This window comes from Nothoprocta perdicaria, unplaced genomic scaffold, assembly GCF_003342845.1.
Source record: "Nothoprocta perdicaria isolate Ctin4 unplaced genomic scaffold, notPer1 scaffold_21, whole genome shotgun sequence".
NCBI lineage: Eukaryota > Metazoa > Chordata > Aves > Tinamiformes > Tinamidae > Nothoprocta > Nothoprocta perdicaria.
This window is the reverse complement of record NW_020455316.1, coordinates 549043-572821: the sequence shown is the minus strand read 5'-3', so window position 1 is coordinate 572821 and position 23779 is coordinate 549043. Positions and strand designations below refer to the sequence as shown.

The 23779-nt window shown below is 35.1% G+C and overlaps 1 protein-coding gene across 4 annotated transcripts in view; it reads right to left on the bottom strand.

Moving 5' to 3' along the window:
- Positions 1 to 18135: 18135 nt before the first annotated feature.
- The window catches only part of EPHA7 (EPH receptor A7), a 155106-nt gene continuing 149462 nt past the window's right edge, over positions 18136 to 23779 (bottom strand). For all 4 annotated transcript variants that reach the window (XM_026038479.1, XM_026038484.1, XM_026038480.1 and 1 more), the window contains one exon: positions 18136 to 18980. In XM_026038479.1, coding sequence (XP_025894264.1) covers positions 18785 to 18980 — 196 coding nt within the window. In that variant the 3' untranslated portion in view covers positions 18136 to 18784. The remainder of the gene's footprint in view (positions 18981 to 23779) is intronic.

The following is a 23779-nucleotide window of genomic DNA, read 5'->3' as shown; positions in this document are numbered from 1 at the left end:
AGGAGGCATTGTAATTCACAGTCCCATTTCCTTTCCTGGTTCCTTTTACATCCTATAGGCTAATAAATTATAACTGGACAGGGTCATAGCTATGCTCCCACTGTGAGCTGTTTAGTTATTCTGGCTAGGGAATTGGGGAGGTGAAGTAAAGCTCTGTTGATTCCCAGAGCTTCTGTGACCATTCCTCCACTGCTCATAAAGGAACCCTCAACCAAACCTTATATCAGGATCTAGCAAGAGAGAACAATGTAGACAGTAAAATAATCTATATGCTTTGGAACTGTGGATGTAAATGACATCTGAATGAAGCATGGTAATTTCCTTGATGTTATTCATTATATATCACTAGTTGAGAAGCAGGCCAAGAAATGACAGATAAAAACTGGTTGAAAAAAAAGTTAATTTGGCACTGATCATTCTCCAGCTTGCCCAGCTTGTCATGTTATCTCCAGAGTCTACTGAATTTGAAGGGAACATTATCACAGAGATTATGCAGGGAATTAGAAATACATGGTCAAGTTCCCTATGTCTGTCTAGAATTACAATCCCATTTCGACATTTACTTTAATTATTACTGTCCTTTTAATTATCGTTACTTACTGGAAGAGACAAGGAGATCCATATAGTTAGGTATCGTTGGGACAGAGCAAAATATCACATTTTGTTTTCTAAGAAATAAATAATTAAATTCCTAATTGGCCACATATATTTTTACTTCACTATCCAGTGGGATATATTAAGTATTAGGAATCATTCTCAATAAATGTTCATTATCTAAATATTTCCCATTTTATTTTTCCTCTCTTTTCTGGTAGAGAATATATTTTTTCCCTGTTATTCTGCGTTATCATTACTGTTTTGTGTGGATTTTATCATAGAATCATAGAATTTCAAATCATATTGCCAGCAGACAAAACCTTTGCATTCCTGCAACAGAGAATTGATCACAGAATTATAGAATCCTTAGAGTTGGAAGGACCTCTAGAAATCACGTAGTCCAACCCCTCTGCACACACAGGTCTCCTAGAGCATGTTACACGGGATTGTGTTCAAGCGGGTTTTGAAGATCTTCAGAGAAGGAGAGTCCACAGCCTCTCTGGGCAGCCTGTTTTAGGGCTCTGTCACCCTCACTGTTTCCTTAAGTTCCTGTGGAACTTTTGGTGCTTCAGTTTGTGGCCATTTCCTCTAGTTCTGTAAGTGGCCACCACAGAGAAGAGGCTGGCCCTATCCTCCTCACTTCCTCCCTTGAGGTATTTATACAATGTTTTACAGAATCACAGAATGGTTAAGGTTGGAAGGGACCTCCAGAGATCGTCTAGTCCAACCTGCTCAAGCAGGGACACCCAGAGCATGTGGCACAGGGTGGCTTCCAGGTGAGCTTTGAAGACCTCCAGAGAAGGAGACTCCACAACCTCCCTGGACAGCCTGTTCCAGGGCTCTGTCACCCTCATAGTAAAGAAGTTCTTCCTCATATGAAGATTGAACTTCAATCAAAATTGCAACACAGGAAGTGTACAAGGTATAGGGTATAGGAAATGTACAGGATTGGAAGTGTATAGGGTATAGGAAGTGTATAGGGAGCGTATAGGTATAGAGTAATCTTACCCTATAAATAGGAAAATTCATGGAACTTGGAAATAAATGAAAAGTATGAATCTTCATGCAAATCGGTTGAAATAGAGAACAATTTACATGGCTTTTTTGCACTGAGTTATGGAGTCCATACACCTAGATCAAATATTTCTAGAAAACTTTCATAAACAAGGAGAATTTTCTACTAACTCACATGTCAAAGAGTATTTTGAATGTAATTATGTTGGGTGCTGCCTCTCACATTTATTTTCCCTAAAAAAAAACCCATTTATTACACTAGACTGTGAATTGTAGGTGCAAATAGGACGATTTCTATGCTATGTGTTTGAGCTGGGAGACCCGGAAATGCTTCTGAGTTCAGTCTGGATGCTCTGGTCATGCCCCATACCTACTTCCTCTAAAGAAAGCAGAACCGTGATACATGCCTTGATTCAGAGCATGTCCTAATGGAGCTGACCGGCCCAATCAAGCCAGAAAGTTGTCATGATTATTCCTGTAATTGGGAGGTGAATGAAAATCTCAAACAAACAGAGAGAAAAACTACTTATTTACTCACAGGTCAGTATATAAGCCAAAACTTGTTCCCTTAACGTTTGTCATCCTGATATTTGAGTGAAACACCTTTAGAAGAATGAGGTTTTTTAAAACATACATAATTTGGATATATATGACATGAAATATTTAAACTAGCACACTGATGAGTGCCCAGTTCTGGAGATTTAATCAGATCAGGCAATTCATTGGTATGCACCAGAAACAGCAGTAGATTTATTTTCTCATTTGTTGCATCTAATAGTTTTCTTCAATATAATATTATTTGTATTTAACTTAAAATATTTTTAAAAGCTCAAAAGCATATGCTATTTCTCTTCTTTATTTTTATGTTATTTTGACTTTTGCAGAATCCCAGAGCTGTTTTCTGCCTATTTTTTTTAAGAAAGCATAATATTTTTTGCTACTAGAAAAGCTTGGTGCTTGATCCAGCTGCTAAATCATGTCCAGAATGTATCATAAACAGACCGAAGATATAAAGCAAGAATTTAATTGACCAGTGCTTGGATAGTTTGTGACATTATATAGATGTTTTAGCTGGCTTTGTAACATCACAGAAATCTATAACTTCATACTTCATGAGTCAGAATCAATAAACCTGCCATTACAGTCTCCAAAATCAATCTTGTCTTACATGTTTTCTCCTCCTTTAAGTCTTTCTATTTTCCTTCTACTTTTCAGCAATATAAAGTAAGATGTTATGAGAATTTAGTCTTTTGTGCTAACTAAAATACGAATTAGAAACAGAGATTCTGTGCGCAATTATGTTACTTACTTTCCCTTTTAAGCTTAAGTATAGAAATGAACATATTCAGTGTTGACATCTGCACCCAAACTGGTATTCCAGTATAGCTGTAGTCCCTCATTCCTCCTGCATATTTTCAGGGCATTATAGCTTGACTTTGTCATTATCAGCTTTAGGAATATGAAGGTGTCAAGTAAAATTGAAAAAAACAACCCTTAAGTTAATCCATAATAACTGAAATTTCTCTCTTTTTTTCTTCTGAGAACTCAACCCTCCCATCACCAATACTATGATTGCTGTTTTTTCCATCCTACTCAATGTTTTACCACTCCAGATCAGGACTCCAACACTGTAGGCACTATCTCTCACCTACTGATGTCCTAAACCATGTATCCAGTCTTCTTAAACACTTCAGCTTGCAAATGTCATTGATCTCCCCTGGAAATTTCATAAACTCAGTCACTGGAAAAGAAATGTAGGACACTGCTGTCATTCTAAAAATGTTGCTATAGTAGTTGTGTCATGAGAATGGCTTGTATGGCAACTGTTTGACCTCATAGCACGTGCCAGGTGATTTGAAATCGCTACTCTTTCAGGAAGGAACAGTAAGCTAATTTCAGTGTCCTGAACAGAAAGTGCATGCTTGTCCTAGTTATCAAAAAGAAAAAAAAGTCATTATGACCAATATTTAAAAGACAAAAATGAGAATAGAAAGTGTCCCTATATGTTACTGTCATAGGGAATCCTGCTAGTCACTCAATTTAAATTTAAACATTTTTCCCAGTGACTGGGCTTGATGCCTTAGTGTCAGAAGGGGCCATCTCTAATAAGGTGTGTGAAAAAACAGTTTTAGCAGATGTGATAAAAAGAATCACCTGTTTGAATAGGACAGGCCAAATATTCCAAAGCAGATGGAAAAAGGAACAAGAATGACAATCTTTGATTTCTTCTTATTTTCAAAATGTCCCATTTCAGTATTTTTCACCAAAACAATTCTGCTAATTGAGCTAAGACTTTAGTTTGCAAAACGAATACACAAACAATACATTTTGTACACTGTGTAACTCCTGCTACTTATTGAACCCCAATAATCCAAATACAAATCTTTTCTGAGCACAGATTTCCTCTAATTTCCTCATTATTTATTTATATTTCCAAATAGCTTAGACACCACTTAGAATGTGATTTAATAACTCTGGCTCATACAGTTGAGCTATTAGTGCTCTTGTAGCGAGCATTTTTTGGCATTTATTTTGCTATGTTAACCCACTGGAGCACTTAACAGAGGTTGGTAAATGAAAAATTTGAAAAGGCAAGAAGAATAACTAGCAGGTATAATGTATTTTCAGAGCTGCACTTGCTACACATACATCTGAATGGAGGAAGATACTGGCTTAGAATGGCAGATAACAATGAAATGATGATGATATATCACACAGGTTTTTTTTTTTTTTTTTTTTTTTTTTTTTTTTTTTTTTTTTTTTCCCCCAGACTTTTTTCACAGGTTCTGGTATAATTTTTGCCCAATTGTGGGGAAAGCAGAGCAGTTCCTCCACACAAGATGCCATGTCATCCTTAATTGACTTCTTTGATCTCTCCAAAAAGGGGATTTGGATTTCTTCCAAGATAAATAACTGTGCATCTGTTAATATAACAATGAGGCAGATTTGTGATCAAAAGAGCTACACATGCATCTGAAGAGATCTGTGGCATTGTATGAACTGAACCAAGAAATTTAAAAAAACAGCCATTCTATGAATCGTCTGTATTTTGATGGTATTTGTTTCTGTTTTGACATTTTAAATAGTCAAAGTGCCCCTATCATCTTGCCTTGCCCTGACTACTCTGTTTTTCATTGCCCTGCCCTGCCTTGCCTTGCTTTTTGCAATTGGGAACTTCCTCAAAATAAGTTTATTAACTAGAAAAAAAAGTTGTTGATCAGTCATAAATCATGATTTCATATAGCTGAACAGACTATGATAATTAAAAAAAAAAAAAAAAGCTCATCATTTTACCAAATTTTGAAATCATTTCTCCTGTTTTGAAGAAAGATTGCCCTGAGTATTATGTTTTTAATCTGTTATCACAGGCTGTCTTTCCTTCCTATAGCTTCCCTACTTCTGTCCAACAGTAGTCCTGGAGTTGCTACAGAATCTTCCAAAAATGAAAATAATATTGACAAATATTTCTTAAGGTTTTTTTTATTGTGGCTGCATCTGAAAACAAGAGAAAATATGATACTTGCTAGTCAAATGTAATGATTCATCTTTAACTGATTGCAACAGAACTTGGAAGACAACTTGGATCAGCCAGTCCTTAGTAGATCACAATCAGGTTTTAGTTTAACCAGTCTGGAGGCTCTTCAGAAGATAGATTTTTTTTAGTTGGGATGCTGTTTGTTCTACTTTCAATTGTTCTACAAAAAACTTTAAATGCAAACACAGAAAAGGAGGGAATAATACAAAAGTGTACATTTTAACAGTAATGTAGGAAACAAGATTAATACAGAAAATGATCATAAGACTTTTTCTCTTAAGTAATGATAGCATTGTCCTAATTCTGTAGTGTTGGAGTAATTGTGTGCATTGGATTAAAAGTCTGAATACAAACAGAATTAAATGTAAATCTCAGTGTTTCCCCTTCCTATCAAAGCACAAACCACACCTAATTGCTTCCACCAGCCTTAAATAACTTTAGATCTTTTTCCCAAAAGTGTATTAGGAAAATGAGAAAAAGGCACTGAAGACACACCTCCAACATGACATGCTTGTAGTAAAGTTGATATTGACCAGCAGTAACCGTTTGTTTCCTTCAGGAGACTTATCGGTTTGAGGAAAAAATGGTCAGCATCTCTCTTCTTTGCCCAGGAGAAAGAGGTAATTACACTTTCTAGTCCACAAATACAATAGAAACCTCAAAGATGTATGAACTCTGATATTCCTTGTGAATTATATTGGCCCTGAAAAGCAGATATTTTTTAGTCTTGTACAAACATTGTCATTAACAATGTCTCATCTGCATGTACAAAGCAATAGTAATTCAAGACAAGAGGTGAAGAGCAAGTCTAAATGGACATTCTGTTACATTATTACTTAAGTAAGTATTACTTAAGTAATAGTATTAAGCTAAAGATATTTACCAAATTAGAAAGTGGTAAACTTGAAGACATAACAACAATAAAAAAAGGGTCAATGAGATAACCAGCACTAAATAATAAAGGTTTTTTCCAGTAATACACAGGTAGGTTTTTCAGTAAAGGCTAATCTTTATCAGTATGAGAGCACACGGAATCTTTCATTTTTTATGCCAGCTCTACTGATACCTTGTACCAAGATTTGATAAAGCCTTAACTACTTTAAAGAACAGCAAACACTTGGTCTCTGCATATTGTGCTTTTGACCTTTCATGGGGGCCTTCTTTTAAGTTATAACCACAGTTCTTCAGAGCTATATATTAGTTTCTATGTTTGAGGGAGAATCTTGATGAGAGTAAAGTTTCAACACTTCTCCCAGAGGATTTGGCTTTTTTCAAAATGTAAGTTATAATGCTTCACACGTTGTCCCTGGCAGGACATTTTCCAAGCAAAATGTCAAGATTTGCAATATGAAAACACTTTCCCACCTATTGAAATTGCAGCAGTGAAGACATGAAAAATATTTTGCTTGCCACAGAAATAATGTAAAGAGATTCTCTATGCCAATGCTAGGTTTGGATTTGTAAAGATACAAGTAACCACCTGATCTTGGATAGCCTGCTCAGGAGCTTAAGGGTGGTATGTGAAGGAACTGACACCTACAATACCCACTATACTGATTTTTTTTTTAGTAAATAGCTATAATTTGTTCTTTCCTTTACCTTTTCTGGACAGTATCCCTGCATGCCTTTGTGAAAAGGGACACAGCTTCTTTTCTTGATTCTCATCTGGGGGCACTTAATGTTTCCATTCTTGCTTTTGCATCATTTTGAGAAATGAGCCATTTAAAATGACATGAAAAGCTTGAATTTAGAAGCTCTCTAAATCATGTATTTCCAGTGATAGTGTTCTGCACAGCTGTATGGGAGACATGAGCTTGATTTCACAAGCTGACATATGAGACTCACATCCCAGTCTTATATTCCTGGTCACTTAAACAGAAATGCCATGAATAGTAACTTATAATTAACAACTCTCTCCAATTTGTCATCTCCTTCACCTCTGAGATGGAAATTGCTTCTCTCATCAGCACAATATGCATTGTATTAAAAAAACTAGTGAAAAACAACAGCAACAGAGCTATTTTGGGTGGTGTAATCTGATGTACTCTGGTGGAAAGCATAAAAATATTTTGCAGCCATAATATGAACTAATGTGCAGCCTCTTCACATATACACACATTGTAAGGAAATTGGGTCTGATATTACCAAAAACAGCTCTATATGTTTTTTTTTCATAAAGAAACGTATTTCTTGGGCCATTTTTAAGAGTGAGATACTGAGTTTTTATTTTCCACTTAGAATGTCCACTCTTAAATTCTAGAGTTAGATACTGGTCATCAGCATGAGTAGCTGCGGTACCTCCAACCTATTGGAGAAAAAATATTCCAGAATATACAGACCCAGAGTAGATTCAGCACTATCTGTTCCCCTGAAATGGAACTATCTAAAGTGTAAATATGTTATTTTCTACTTTGTTTTACTGGAAGCCACCAAATCCAAAGAAAACTTTGAATCTGTAATTTTAATTCACTTTCAAATTACTTGTGATATTGAATGATATTTTTAATAAGCTGATTTAAACATATTTGAATACTATAGTGTGATTTTTAAGAGAAAAAAATACTGTTTATATATTTAAAATATAACACATATGTGTATTCACATCTATACTGATCATAATGGTGCTTTTCTTATTATCATTAGACTCATTCCTACTGCACTGACTGCCCCACAATATAGTTTTCAGAAAAGATTTCTTTGCTGAGCATTTTGAGCTGTATACCAGTGAAATTTCATAAGTTTAGAACAGTTCACCAAGGCACAGTGAAATGCAAGTTTGGGAATTTAGTAAGGGCAGCATGAAATTACACAAAATATTTCATGGAAAAGATTCCATTTTTAAGAACCACTGCATGTACCGTATTGTACATTTTTGTGAAAATAGTGTTTTGAGGGGAAAATACATCACTGTAATATTTTATTTTAACTTCAATTATGAAAAGAAATCAGATAAATCTAAATATGATGACAACATAGAGATTTGAGGTAAAAAAAAGAGGGAAGAAAATATGTGCACCTTTAAGGATATATAGTGCTTCTATCTACTTTTCATTACAAGATCTCAAAGTGCTTTATAAACATTAATCAAGTCATACTCATCTCCTCCATTATTTCAGATGAATAAACTGAAGTTCAGAGATATTAAAGGGATTCTCTAAAATAAAACAGTAAATCAGTGGCAGAACTGAAAACAGAATTCAAGAGTTTGAATGAAGACTATAATATGCAAAGTATTCATAATGAAATACAGAAAAAAAAAGACTTAAACATCAAGAGATGGGTTGCTGTTGATTCATAGTTGAACCCACACTGGTGAAAACAACCTTTACAAGTTAGTGAGAATAAAAGTGTCTTTGTGATGGAAGCATTCAGTTACATTTTGGACAGTTTTCCAGTAATAACATGCCTGTTTCTGGGTGAAATATCTTTGAAAACTGCTTGCATCTTAAAGAACATATGAGAATTTATGGTATTATATATCCACATCTATGTATGACTGTTGGTACAAATCTATTTATATTTATATATACATTTATATATATACACACACACATATAATCAATAATATCCCATTATTCAAACTACAGATATAATAAGTGCAATGATATTTGTCATGCAAAACTACATAAAATCAAAACGGCAAATTTAACCCAGCTGTATTTCGGACCAGGAACTTGGGGATAGAGACCAGTATACTATATTATTTCAACTGATGACAGTTTTCAGATAATTGAGCAGTTGCTTTGTAATAGCTATGACTTCTTTTTGGAAAGAGCATTTGTTCTGCAATCAAAGGACAAAAGCAAAAAAAATGAGGTGTTTTAGATATTTATTGTTTTCTATTCTGACAACAACAAACCCCAGTGAAACCTTTGGTGACCTCAAAGCAAGAGAATAACAGCATTTCATAGGCCTTATGATGTTTTTGTTTCTGGAGACTTATTTGACTATGTTATATCTGGCATTAGCTGGTAAAGAGCTAAAACATAGCACAGTGATAACTGCATGATGCTGTCTCTGTTCTCACTGTGAGCTGGGCAAAGATTCCTATTTTACATATCCTTAACAATTTGTTCCAGTGGTGGAAAAAAATAAACTAATCTTGTCACACACTGACAACAGTGAAAATAGTACTCATCAATAAATGTTTCTATCTTGTTAATTTTGGAATGTTATCTGAGATGTTGACTGCATGAAGCAGAAGTCGTGGTGATTGTGTGGGGTTATCTCATCATGGCTTCCCTATATCAGCTCAGCACCCAGTGTTGATGGCTTTAGCCAGGGGTATTGGGTAAGGATTTCACTATGTGAAATGCCTTGCACCTAGTCATTTCAATCTTTCACACATTTTGCTATCTCAATCCCATATCATCATATCTCAGTAAAATTTCATCTTCCCAGTCAACAGCCAGCTGCTGTGGGAATATAGCTGACACCTTGACCTCCATCCTCCTGAAGTTCAACAAAACCATTTCCACTGATTTCATCAGGACCTGGATCAAGGTCTTTGCCTGGAACTAAGTTGATTTCATGCTGCCTTCTGAAATACTCCCAACGAAGTCCTCCTCCATATTCTTGTCTGGATAACACTCACAAACAAATTCCTGCTTGCCTGACACAAGCAGCTGAACACAAGTGATTTCTGACTCTGACTGAGCAGAACTCAGGAAAAGCCAGTAATATCACTTTACAGGAGTAACAGAATGAGTAGATTTTTTTTTTCTTTGCTCCTTCCTGTAGTTTTCTTTGCCTGTCTAATCATCTCTCCATTAAAGTAGAATGTTTGATAATATCCAGAGAGTTTGGTACAAGTTTCAAGGATCCCAGGTGAGTCTTGTTCCATAAGAGCCAGGAGATATATTTTTGGAAATACTCCAAACAAAATATATCTTTTGTGGCGGTCTTTATAATTAAAAGAACTGGAATGTAACCTTCCTTATAAGAAAATATTGCTGGTTATGGGATTTATATGTTTCTTTAATTCATGTGGGTGGAATTCATCTTGCCTAGCCTTAGTTCATACAAATGCTTTGCCATATCACCGCCTGGGATTTCTCTACAGTCATAAGAGAGAAATGCACGTATAAGGTACTAAAAAGGGCAACTCAGATAAGTGGAATGAATTCCAATAAATATCTTCATGCAGTTATCTTTGTGACTACTGAAAGCAGATTTAGACAAAAAATATATAATATATACACATATCTAAATAAATGGATATATATAAGTATGTGTATATATTATATATCGCATATATAGGCCTTCAGACACATATATCCACAACCATTATGTCCAAAAATAAATATGAAAAGGCTTTTCATGTGATGTTCTATAGCCAGTTATTCTGTTTCTCCAAATACTTCTCATCAACTAACTTTCATCCTTCTCCTTGTGGCTTTATTTCAGTGTTAAGAAAAGGAGGTCACAATTGAGAAAGCAACATTATAAACCTGGACCTTTTTTCTTTTGCAGTTTTCTGCCTTAAAAAAGCAAAAAAAAGGAAGGTTTAACTCACCTTTTATCTGATTGATAGTTGTTCTCCTTGCCATATTGTATTGTAATCAAAAATATCAGCTGCATTTGATTAAAAAAACATTTTAAAGGAAGTTTACTTTCAAATTTTGACAAACATGGCCTGCTTCCATTTTTAGTGATGACAAAAGAAAAACTGTCACTGAATTCGTTTTGGTGATGTTTCTGTTCTTAAACAGCCATAAAGTTTTCCTCTTGTTATGAAAATTTTCATGAAATTGGAAGAAATAACTCATTAGTAGGATGATAGAGAAGGACAGCAAATGCAAAATAGTCATCATCTTTACTTTCAACTTGGTATTAATTTTGTACCATGGAAAGTGATTCTATTGAAAGTTATTTTATACAATAATTTTTCATTTTCAGTTTTGTATTTGAAATGGATTTGAACCTGACATGCCAAAGAGCTGTTTAGACACCACAGTTTAAAATTTTCTGTAAAAGTATTTAAATTCAAAGAGTGTTGTATCTTTTTTTTTTCAGCTTGCATTTTTCCTCCAGATAAATACTAACCTTATACAAGATTGTTATCATTGCCAGTAATTGTTAACAATAATATTATTAATACTAATTAGCAGAAAAGCTCCTATGCCCAGAGAAAAGATAGGCATTGCTAAAAATACAGGCGAGGTGCTTGTTAGGAACCTGATCAAACAAGCTTAATTATGACCCCAGATAAAGGCACTGCCATTAAGCCATTAAATTATCACAGATAAGACAGACTCTCAGTCACTGTCTGATGATAAATCACAGCTAACAACAGCAAGAAAATCAGAGTTTGAACTGCTAATCCTTTTGAGGTTTATGATGAGCACCAGTTCCCCTACTGCTTTTGCATCTATTTATATTGCTCTCAGAACCCCCAAATGGCCTCTGCTTATCTGCAGCTCTAGATAATTTATGCCTATTGGTGTGCCACCTCACAGTGGAGGCTGTTATCAGGAAAGAGGAGTTTTAGGAAATCTGATCCCTTGAAATGCTAATCCTTTGGAGATTATTGCACATAAACAAGTTTTCTGCCATGATATATTTTGTTTATTGGTAGCTGAGATTAGTGCTTTACAACTGCCATTTCACACAGCTGTTTAGTTTGGAAATAAAATGATTACTTAACGTGCAGGGTTTTTGCATTTGAGGTTATTCTGAGTCTAGCAGTCAGATGACCAAATAGTCATTTTTTCTTTCTCATTAAAAAAAAAAAAGTTTTTTTAATTAATATTTTGAAATACTGACCTTAAATGTTTCATCCCTTAAAACCCAATACAGAAAAATATTATAATGTAATTGTAGTCATGTGAATGAGCACACTAACTTCAATAGGAAATTATCGGTTTTTTTATTATAGGTATGCTTATATCTTTTCCTGAAGCAGACCCCAAAGATGCAGAAAATAATTTAATAATTTAATTCGAGTGTGATGGATAATGTCTATGCTGAAATGCTTACTGCCAAGAAAGGATGGAGCATGAGCATGTGGAATACTATTAGCAAAGTTTATTTCCTATCTTCATGCTGTTTAACTGCTATGAAATCTTATCTTTCAGAATTTGCTGGGACTATTTGACTAGTAGTTAAATGTCTTGCATCTTTGTTCTGCAGACTCTTCCCAAATGAATAACTTCCAAACCCTTCAAACCCTACTTACTACATCATACCTACTAATGTAATACAATAAAAGCTCAAATTGCAGGCATGTGATGTTGCTGAAAATAGGTGGACCAATCACATTGTCTGTGTATCTAGTTTCCTATTTCCCTTTGTTATTGCTATACCTAGGTTCAATAGTCAGACTGGGTGAGATCACACCAACTGACATGACTGATTACTAATTAGCCAAGAGTTCTGGTGGTAGCTGCTGGTGGCAGCGATTGAGATACACTACTATGTGTCAGAGAGATAAGGAGAGGTAAGAAATTAAGTTGGCCTTGAGATTTCATTACATTTGATGTCACCTGATAGTATCAGATATTTTTAATCCTGATTACCTTCTCCTTTCCAAATCCATTCCCATTGACAATCATGATAAAAAAAAAGAAAAATGTGAGTTCAGAAGTTCCTCACTATTTTTTTTTTTCCCTTTGGGAATAGTTCAGTATAAAAATGCTGCCTAGCATAGGAAGACTGCCTACAGTGTATTCAGTGTGGAATGTAGTGCTCCCTATTTCCAAGGGTGACAGAGGAACAATTTCACTAGATTTAAATGTCTATTAATATAAGATTTTCCCTCAAGTCTGAAATTTGTGCCTCTTAAGAGAGTGCAGTTAGTGATTCAGTAATTCCATTAATCGTCTCCAAAAATGGGGAGATGTGTGTGTGTGCATGTGCGTGTGTGTGTCAAGGAGAATGCAGATTATATGTTTGAATGCTCCTTTTTATCGGCCTTGAAAAATTATACCTTTATTCACACCAAGACCTCTGTGTACTTTGGATTCTGACAATATGAAAAGGCAAAAATTGGTAAAAAAAAGTTGTTTAATCCTGAAAATGTCTCCAGTTTCTGGAGATGAGTAATTTTGACTGGCTTGTAGGCACATGTGCACATGAATGCCTGTATTGCTTATGTGTATATGCATAAAAATTCTTTTAAACTTTTAGCAATGTCTTTTTATTTTTCCTTAAGAATTTGATCCAGATCTACCAAAGGACTTTAAAAAATCCATTTTTTTTGATGATAAGTAAGATAAGTTGTCATGAGTTTCTCAGGTCTTTTCTTTTCTTTTCTTTTCTTTTCTTTTCTTTTCTTTTCTTTTCTTTTCTTTTCTTTTCTTTTCTTTTCTTTTCTTTTCTTCAGTCATTTAAATGCATTTACAGTTATTGAACAGTATGCAGATAGAATATTGTATTGAATGGATTAGTATGACAATTCCTACATTTTTATTTTGTGGAGAGAGATGATGTTAATACATTGTACCAGCAGTAGAATTAACTTTGTCTCATCAACAATAGTCCAATTTTATCTTTTACTGTGAGCCTACGATTTTTATCACTTATGCTTAAACTGTAAGTTTTCAACAGTTTTCAGAAAATACTACAACTTGAAGATTTCAGAAAAAGAAACATGTTCTCAATATATTTTTCTAGCAAATTTTTGACATTATCAAAATTTTACAATTAAGACAATTTCAAAATGCAAGGTTTCTAAAGAATTTTCTCTGGCTGTAGTTATTAGTATACAATTTTAAATTGAGATATATTTTTATTCTTCTGAGAATAGTTATTTCAATGGTGAATTACAACAAGGTTTGAAATATTTTTATTCCAATTTTGTTATGTTTGACAATAGTGCCTCTTCTTTTAAAGTTTTACATAGCTCAAATGTAACTAATCATGTAATCACCTCTTAGCATTTGCTAGAAAATACACCTCTAAAATGATCATGCCCATCTAATTTTCTCAATACTGCAGCCATCATAAAAGTATTTGTCCACTGGCCAAAAGTTCATTTGTTATGTTAAAGTGCAATGGGAATATTGCCCCTTCTACTCAGACAGGAGGAGAGTTATATAACAAGCATATATACGTATGCATTTGTAAGATAGAGAACAGCTGAAGAGCAACTGAATGTTAAACTTTAAAAAGATCAAAATCTCTGACTTATGCTGCTCCTTTACACTACCCCTTCAATTCAATTGAAACTATAAAGATATAAAACTTTAAATAAAATCTGAGCCCAAGAAGCAAAAAAGGCCAAGTGAAGGTAAAAGAAGGGTTAGCGACTCCTGACAAACATTGTGGACATCAAGTATTTGAGTCTACATACAAAGAAGAGAACTAGAAATGTCTGGTGACGTGGCCTGTGAACAAGGTGTGAGCATTCTTGCAAACCCTTTCTGCCATTATAGGAGCGAAATTGGCAAAAATCCATCATCTTTTAAGCTATTGCTCTCAAGCATCTAATTGAGGTTTAAACGGCAACCTTCTTTCTGTGTCTCTCCTTTGTATTACTGAGTCATGACTTCTCGGTTTTGGCATATTATTTTATCTAGATTTAGGCAATCTTATTGTCTAGTAAGGCAGTAACGAGTAAGGCAATGTTGGGAGAGGGAAAAAAGAGCACATCATTCATGCACAAAAGTGCATTATATCATTCATTTGTTTTCCCGATTAGGCTGTTTCTCTAGCTTGCTTAGATTGTTCCCTCCTCAGTATCTCAGCGCTAGTAGATGCCACTGTGCAATGCCCAGCTGTCATCTTTCTATGTACAGAGTATGTAGAGCCTAATCTGAGATTATATTTACATGAGGAGTCAGGACAGCTAAAGGTTGTTTCGAAATGCACTTTCTGCATCTAGCCCTGGGTATTCTTTTTTTCACTCTGAGGGTTGTATAACCAGCTTGTCAGAACTGATAGGCAGCAGGAAATTTTAAATTTCACTTTTAAGGATTCCAGTTAATAAAATATAATTGATATTAATTTGAAGACTTGCTTTCTCCATCCTGAAAACTGCAAAATTGAATGATACCATTTTGGCACTTAAGTGTGTACAAAGTTTCCTGGGTTCTGAGGCATGAATTAAAACAAGGGATTTAAACAAAAGTAATTTTATTAATAGTAAAGGTAAATATGACAGCTAGGAACTGTCAGATGAGAAAACCTGATACAAAATGATTTTAAAAAGTTAAATCAGAAGCTGACTGTTAAGAAATGAAAAATGATTTCACAATTTTGAATGTCATTGATAATAAAGTGGTGATGAAATTTGATAAGCACAAAGAAACACACAAGGGAAAAATAAGCCTAACTACATATACACAGGCAGGGACTTTGAATTGACTATTGCTTGAAAAGAAAGAAATCTGTAATTAATTTTAGACAGCTTTCTGAAAACATCAAGTCAAGCACTCATATCAGGTAAAAATGTCAAATAGGATATCTTGATGATTAAGAAGGAAACCATAAACAAAATAGAAAACATATATATATTATATATATATAATATCACTGTATAAATACACTGTATCGCTATATCACTGTATAAATACATCATACACTCTTTTGTTGAATAATTCATGCAGCCCTGGTCATTCCACTTCAGAAAATAGAAAGGCAAGGCAAAGAGAGAGACAGAAAAAGAAAGACAAAGAAAGAGAGACAGAAGGAGAAATTAAATTCATAAGATCTAGGGCAATTTCAGACTACTAAACATAGTGAGCCCAATTGATTTAGGAAGTTCTTCAACTATACGTATTGGATATAGCATCCTGATAGTTTCTGGAAGCCAACAGCTGAAGCTGTTTCCTGATCAGTAGGGGACAAGGGACCTTCGTTAGACCTGTTGCTATTCAACAGGAGACTATCCTTACCAGGCGGTGACATCTGCCAGGTACACTGGGTAGGCAGAGTTTTGGTTTGAGTCAGAGCAGCTATTCTTACTTTACACTAAACCAGGTAACATCTTTAAAAAGCCAATAGACAATCATAGGCAAGGATAGGCTATAAAAATATAGGCAAGGTGCGGAGAAGGAGAAAAGAAAAATAAAGGCAAACTAAACATGCTCCCCTCTACTTTTACTTTACTTTGTGTTACTCTCTCTCTCTCTTTTGAGCCTTTTTCTTGTAATACCCTGTTGCGACTGAGGTTGCTGGTATTGAATGCCTGCTGAAATCATCCTTCTAGTTCACTGTTCAAACTCAGCTGGTGGGTCAAACTTTAATTTTCAGAGATTCTGACACCTTTCCCAATAGAAATGCTCAGGTTTGGAGTAGCAGAGGGAGAGAAAATACCACACAGTGGTATCCTCTCTCAGTACCAAAAAGTGTACACGTTTTCTATATCTGCTACCATGACAGAAGCAGAGAAATAATGTAAGCAGAAACCCTGGACTACTGAAGTCCATTAGAGCTTGGCTAAATATAATAAATACAGGAGATTATTATGTTTTAATATTGCTTTATCATGAGCGTATAATTGCAGGACAAGGTGTATGCAACTGATCATTAATGAGTTTCTATTAAATACATAAAAATGATATGTAAAAGAAATCTTTATGATAAAGATATATTTTTTTTCTTCGTGATACAGGGATTGTTGTAAACATTCGGACTTCAACTGAATGCAAGAAACAGGAATCTAAGCAAGTTAGAGTTTATAAACTGACACAATGATTGCATGGTTTAAATCTAATAGCCTTATTCAATGATGGTGTAGTGAAATTATTGAAGTGGTCTTGATCCTTTGAGCATTAGACCTTCAAGAACTGGGCATTATGTTAACTTTATGTGTATCTGGCACTTTCTACTAGAGCTGAAATTTCAGCATTGAAAGTGTAGTTCCTGTAAACCTCATTGCTAAAATGGTACCCTGAGATGATAAGTTAAGTAGTCTAAGCCAAGTTCACATGGCAGACAATAAAAAGAATATTTGGCAGCTTTTGCTATCTGAAAATCTAATAAGCCATTGTTTATCAAAATCTTCAATGACAAACAAACCCAACCAATTAAAGATCATCAGTACTATTTCAGCTATGACTTTGTCTCCCCCTCATCTAGATGAATTATCTGAATCCTAACCAGATCAAGACAAGACATCCTTAAATGAGGACCTTGCCTCCACTAGAAAATGCTTAAATCATTCTGCTTCCAAAAGAGACTAAAAATGGGCATCCTATTCATAAGGTGTCAAAACAACCAACTTGATATCACTCTGATGTACGTTCAGGATGAATGATTCACGCAAAGCCATGTTATGCTGAAGAAGAACAATTTGTTCAGTGCTGCCCTCTAGAACTTACAAGAAAAAAAAATAGTGGTACCTAAAGTACCCTAAGCATCAACACTTTGCACTCAGAAATACCACACATAAAGTATCTATCTATGACAAAGTAATAAAATACTCTATCACCAGAAGTAGACTCTCAACTGTCATACCAATATATTTTCCACACTATAATTATGTCTAAAAACAGTTTCACTGGAGACAGAAAGATCTGAGGGTTTCCAGAATGCTTTTTCATATTTTTTCCCAGCAGAAATGGAAGAGTTGTGATGAGGATTTAAATAGAGACATGGTCTATTTCAAAAAAGTCACTTCCTGTAAGCATATCTAGTTAATAATTCTTAAAGAAGTTGGCAATATGCCTTTTCCCAGGGAGACATTGAAACTAGCTTTTGCTCTTTGCAGCTCAATCAGTAGAGATGTTTCATCACAGAAGCAGAGGAGAAGGAAGTGAGGAAGAGATGACACTGGCCACTTTGTACCTTTTTTACTCCTGAAGATTTCTTTCCTTAGAATTCAAAAGTTGAAAGTATCTGACAGTGTGATAATGTCAATTTTCTAGTGAAAAACTTCCCATTTTCCATTTTGTTTCTAGAAAAAAGACATTTTTCTTGAAAATGCCAGTTCAGAACAATTAAAACAATTCCCAATTTTATCATAATTTTTAATGGAAAGCTATATTTTTTTAATTGATAAAAGCCCTTATCTTCTCCATATAGAAATGATTATTTTTCTCTTTAAAATAAACATTCCCAATATTTTGTTTCCATGCTTTCTTTTCTCTGTAAAAGATTTCTACTTCATTCTGATTTAGAATGAAAGGAAATTTTTTCAAGTCCTAGATTATTTGGAGTATTAAAATTCTGTTTTTCAGCAAGGCCTTTAGTGTGAGAAAGGTTAGCAAGATGCTCGCTGCCCAGTTGCTACTAGTAGCAGCAACAGTAGGAGTAAGTCTATATTATCCCAGGTTAAACTTTTTCCCTATCAACCCCTTTTGACTTAGCTGCTTCTCCTTCTCCTTTGCTCTTCCATATACATATTTTGTGTAAAGGAGGGGAGCTAGAAAGAAGATGGGGAAGCAGGGTTAGATTAGAGTGAGGAGCTTCCAGGGCAGGCTTCCAGGGCAGCGTTGCTGGATCTTCTCTCCCTAGCAGCATCACCATGTCCTGCTTTGCCATCCTCCTGCAATCATCTTGTTTTTCCGATGTGGTCTCTCATCCTTGGCATTAGTCACAGTCCTCAGTTTGTCAGCTGTGTGTTCTGGCCTCTCCCATACACCTGTGTTTACTCTTCCTCCTGTTGCCAGTCTGTTCCTCCCTTCTTCTCCATTCCTTTCCATGCTGCTTTTCTACATTTCCAGCCTCTAAGCCCAACTACAGTCTTTATGTGCTTTAAAAAAATGCCTCATAGCGGTCATTGTGCCTCCACACCAATCTCATGATCTTATGGTTATAACTCTTGTTCTGCTTCCCCTTTCTGCTTCCTTTGTCTCCTGCCATTATGTCATTTCTATTCAGGCTGCCATCTCTTCTGGAAAGGGTTTTTCCTTGTTCTCTTTTTTGCAAAGCCCTTGGCTTGTTTTTGGTTCTGTCAAACAAATAATAACAACAGATATGAAATTGGCAGTGCAGCAGAATCCTGATATCAGGAAGTAATAGAGGCAAATTACACTATCATTTTCATTGCCATGTATACACTATGACTTGATAAAAACTCTCATTGACTCACTAGGTAAACAACAATAAAACCAAAGATCCCCAAGCAAACATTTCTAACATGAAGGAAATGTAGAAGTCTTTCACACTGGTTCTTAATAAACCATGGAGTTATACTTGACAATTTCAATATTTGGAATAATGGAAATAAACAAATGAGGTACAGAAGTTTTTCAGGTGGGTGTTTGGGTATTAAATTAATGATTTGGAGAAGATGTAGAAAACTTTAAAACAGAGAAGCAGAATATGGTGGAATGGATGCATTAGCTCAATTTTAACTCTGCTTAATTAGAAAAAAATATATGTTATATTGTAAGGTAGTGTAACAAGGTAGAATTTCCTTCAGCCTAACTGCTATTATGAAAAGCCCTCAGCATCACTGAAGAACTTATTTAATAGTTAAATTGACTTGTCTCAGTCATTACATGAAATTAGGGCACTGCAGGACTTTGTTTAAATTACTTATCTTACTCCCTACCAAATAATAAAAAAAAAAAAAAAAAAAAAAAAAAAAAAAAAAAAAAAAAAAAAAAAAAAAATTGGGGATTTTACTGTACATTTAGTGAGAAACTAGCCATATGAAATCTTTAAAAATATAGCTTTAGCACAAATGGATTTAGGCCAAGATTTAATTAAAAAAAAAAAAAAAAAAAAAAACTATACATATAACCATATGTAGCAATCACTTAACTAAATTATTTGAAAATTCCCAAGAGAAAAGCAATTTATTAAAGATTTTGAGACTGGCCAGTGTAACACTAATGCAAAGGAAAAATAAACCAGTAGAGGAATGTCCCCCCTTCCACACCAACCAATCTTCTTCCAGTTGTTTCCAAAGTACAGGTTGTTATTCTAGCACACAGATTAGATTACTTTGAATCAAAAGGAAGATTCTTATTCAAGAAAAGAGTATTATTAATATATTGTAACATGCCATACATCTCCATCACCAAACTGGACAAAATGGGAGCAGATGTTTTATGATAAGCTGAAAGGAGGATCTAACAATATTAATAGCCATAATGTCTGAGGTTTAGCAAAAACATGCAGAGGAAGCAATCTGATGAAGGGATAGAATGTTTTTTTTCTCTCTCTATGTAGTGGACTAATTCTACATGAAGGGAAGGTATTAACTAAGCTAAATCTCAATTCTATTTTTTTTTTTTTTTTTTTTTACTTTTTGCACCTGCCCTTTGAAATCCTTGTAATGCAAAGAATGCATGAGAAAAGAATGTAGGAAAAAAGAACTTGAGAAGAAATTCTTTCCAAAAGGAAGACATATTTTGACTAATGGTTGAGGGTTTTGTTGTTGTTGTTGTTTTGTTATTTGAAGGCAAGTAGGCCTTTGAATTAGTAAAAATGATTGACATGTGAATTTGTTGCAAGGCAAATGATAGTCACAAATAGCACTTAGATACATACCTCCTCACAAAGACAGTTAAAACTTCAGGGTATATTTATACTGACTGCCTGTACTTTTTCATCGGTACCAGGAGGAAAGCCTACAGGTCAAAAGACATTCACAAGAGAGCATGTGTAAACCCTGGATGCTGGCATGGCTCTAATCTAGGCTGCACCTGGTTCTTATTGAGGAGGTCTGGTTTCTCTGGAGCAGAAACCAGGTGCAAGCTAACAAGTATGAAACATCAACAGCTGGGATATCAGAATCCCTGAGTGACACGTGGTAAATCAATTTGATAATTCCCTTGCATCTGTATGACCTAGACATATTCACTGTCATAATGTTTCATTTCTAGCTGCTTTGCTATCCAATGTCATTCACAGTCCTGGATTTGGTACCCTTTCTTTCTTGAAAGAATTAGAAACCTAAGCCAGAAACTCTAGAAACAAAAGGCACATCAGAGACTGTGGCTGACAAGCCATGCTGAGGTAAGGATAGGTCTTCAGTGTTTGGATAAGGCAGCTCTCTAGTGAATTTTAGTACTCACTTATTCAGACTCTGATGCATGCTAAAGCTGTAGCTTTAGTCAACAGTGGAGCAAACCCAACAACACACATAACTTACCACCCACCCTCTAACTTCTATAGAAAGTAGTTTCAGTGAGAATGAGTACTAAGCCCAGTTACGAAGTATAGAGTCCTGCATATGCTGTCTTGCATCCCATCAAAAAGATCGATGGGATACGTTTTCAGGGATTCACAACCTCATGCCTTATCTGAAAGCAGATGCCTAAATCTACCCTTTCAACCGGAAACATACATAATGAAAGATCAAAGAGATCATACATATTTTATCTAATAGTTCAGCAACTACAAAATCATACGGGAAGTCCAAATTCAGTAAAGCTGCAGCAGACCAAAATATCTGCTCTTCTGGGATATGACAGGACACTCAACCTCTTCCATGGAAATATTCCATTTTACTTAAGAGCATAAGGCTCCTCGTTCCCAGATGAATCATTTGTATATCAATTTTAGAGTCAGAAGAGGCAATTTTTGGCAAGAGATTGGTGCTTCAGGAAGGGAAAAGGCTGTATTAGTGTAAAGTGCAGGAAGGAGATTTGGATGTAAAATACTGTGGGGGCATATTGCCCAGCCCATCAACATTTCTGAGGCAGTGGCTCTTGCTCAAAGGCTTTGGTAATATGTAACTGCAGACTCTCTCCCTTTCCCATACTGTTGCCGACGGGGGTCAGCAACACCATACAGAGCTCAAATGTGGCCTTCTTGTACTGCTTAGCCCAAAACTCATGGGCCAGATTTACTCTTACCATACTTTCCTTACCCAGAAAAAATGTCAGTTTTCCACCTGTATTTCCAGAAAAGGTTAAGTTCATTAATCAAATAACACAATATGAACCTTCCTGCAAGCAGACTTGGAAGGAAAAGGATGGTGGATAGGTACTGCATTATGTTAGTTGTGTATGTTGAACTGGATGTAGTCATGATTCTGATGTCAGTATGAAGGGAAACAAACTTTCTTATATTTTGCTCTGGCATTTATATCAGGTAAGGAGAAAGAGAGTTCATTAATACTGGACATCATCCCTGTGAGATGTCTCTATAGTTTTGGGAAAAGTCTTCTGTTCTTTTACACTATATTCATTTGCTCGATAGCGCTCATCGACCTTAACTAAATTCTCTCCACCACCAAAAGGCGGAGAAAATCCCTTTAAGGTAAATCTTTCTAAAATCCATTCTAAGAAGGAAAGGTAAACCTTTCTAAAAACAAGAGAAATAACAAAATAGAACCTAAGGTCTAGAAACTACCAAAGATAACATTCTGTTTAGCAAATATATGCTGAAATGGCTCAATGATAGACGTGACAATGCATAACTACAGCTATGTGGTATATTTTCATGAAGAAACACATGTTATCTAAAGAGATGCATTGCATAGTGAATTTATATTTGGAAATTTGGTCTTAAATATCTTTTAACTACTTATAAAAGGGGCTTGAAACATATAATATTCATTCTTGTACGATTTTTAATTTAAATAACTTGACAACAACTGATATTAAAAAAAAGGATAAATTCAGCTTCACAGAATCCTATTTCCTATTTTACAACTATAAAAATTGTATTAACTACTTTGAAGACTTACTTTATATAGATTTTTACTACTTTTGCATAACGCTTAAGATACTTTCTTAAACTGAAAGCAGGTAGTATATCTAGGGAATATCTTCAAGCTAAAAATGTTATTTTGGTATAATTAAAACATTTTTATATATTTTTCAGCAAATAATTCAGAAGAAGATCACACAGGGAAAACATTAGTTTCCGTAAGATTTTCATTAATTCAGTCATATTCATCTCATAAAATCTGTGAGCCATACTTTTATAGTAAAAGAATGAAAAAAGACTTTTATGCATTCAACATGGGGAGTATAAAATCATAGATGATAACTCTTTCCTTCCCCACCTTGGAAAAAACAGGTGTTTTGCTTTATGTCATTCCAATCGCACCACACTTGAGATGTTTCTGCCCATAAGAGCTTTGGTTATTATTTTAAACATACTCCATTAGTATCATCAGCGTTGCTGACCAGTTCATTTGAAAGCCTGTCCTATTTCATAGAAAGGGGAGCTGAAAGGAGCTTAGCAGCAATACTCAGCAAGCAGCAATAAACTGAAAGAGGAAGGCAGGAAAGTGTCCAAAGCCCTTGCACATGTACTGAATCCCAGTAAACTGCCTAATGGGATTTATTGTCGCTGCAGTACTAATCCTCCAGTAAAGCATAGGTGCTGCTAGGTATTAATGACTCCTGTCTACTGGGGAGAAATAGAAGCAGAGGATACTACAAAATTTCTTACGCTTCTTATGGTGAGGGAACTATCCTTCAAAAACCAAGGGAAATGAAGGAAAGGAAACATATATGGAGATCTGGAGAGGGACTTCGGTGTTGTGATATTGAAGTAACTACCACAGAAAGTCAAGTACTGTTTTGGGGACTGAAATAACACCTCCATGTTAGGCAACAAGTACGATGGGGAATGAGCATCTTAAGTCTGAATTTTTCAACAGGCAGTAAACAGGGTATCTGGGATATTTTTGTTATAAATTCAGAAGAATCAAAGATTTGTCTTTTGCAGAGGCTTAGATAGTTTTACTCATTGAGACAAACATTGCTCTTGAAAATACCACTACAAAAAAGTGCCTGAAAATGCTCCTCCTCCCCTCCCCTCCCCTCCCCTCCCCTCCCC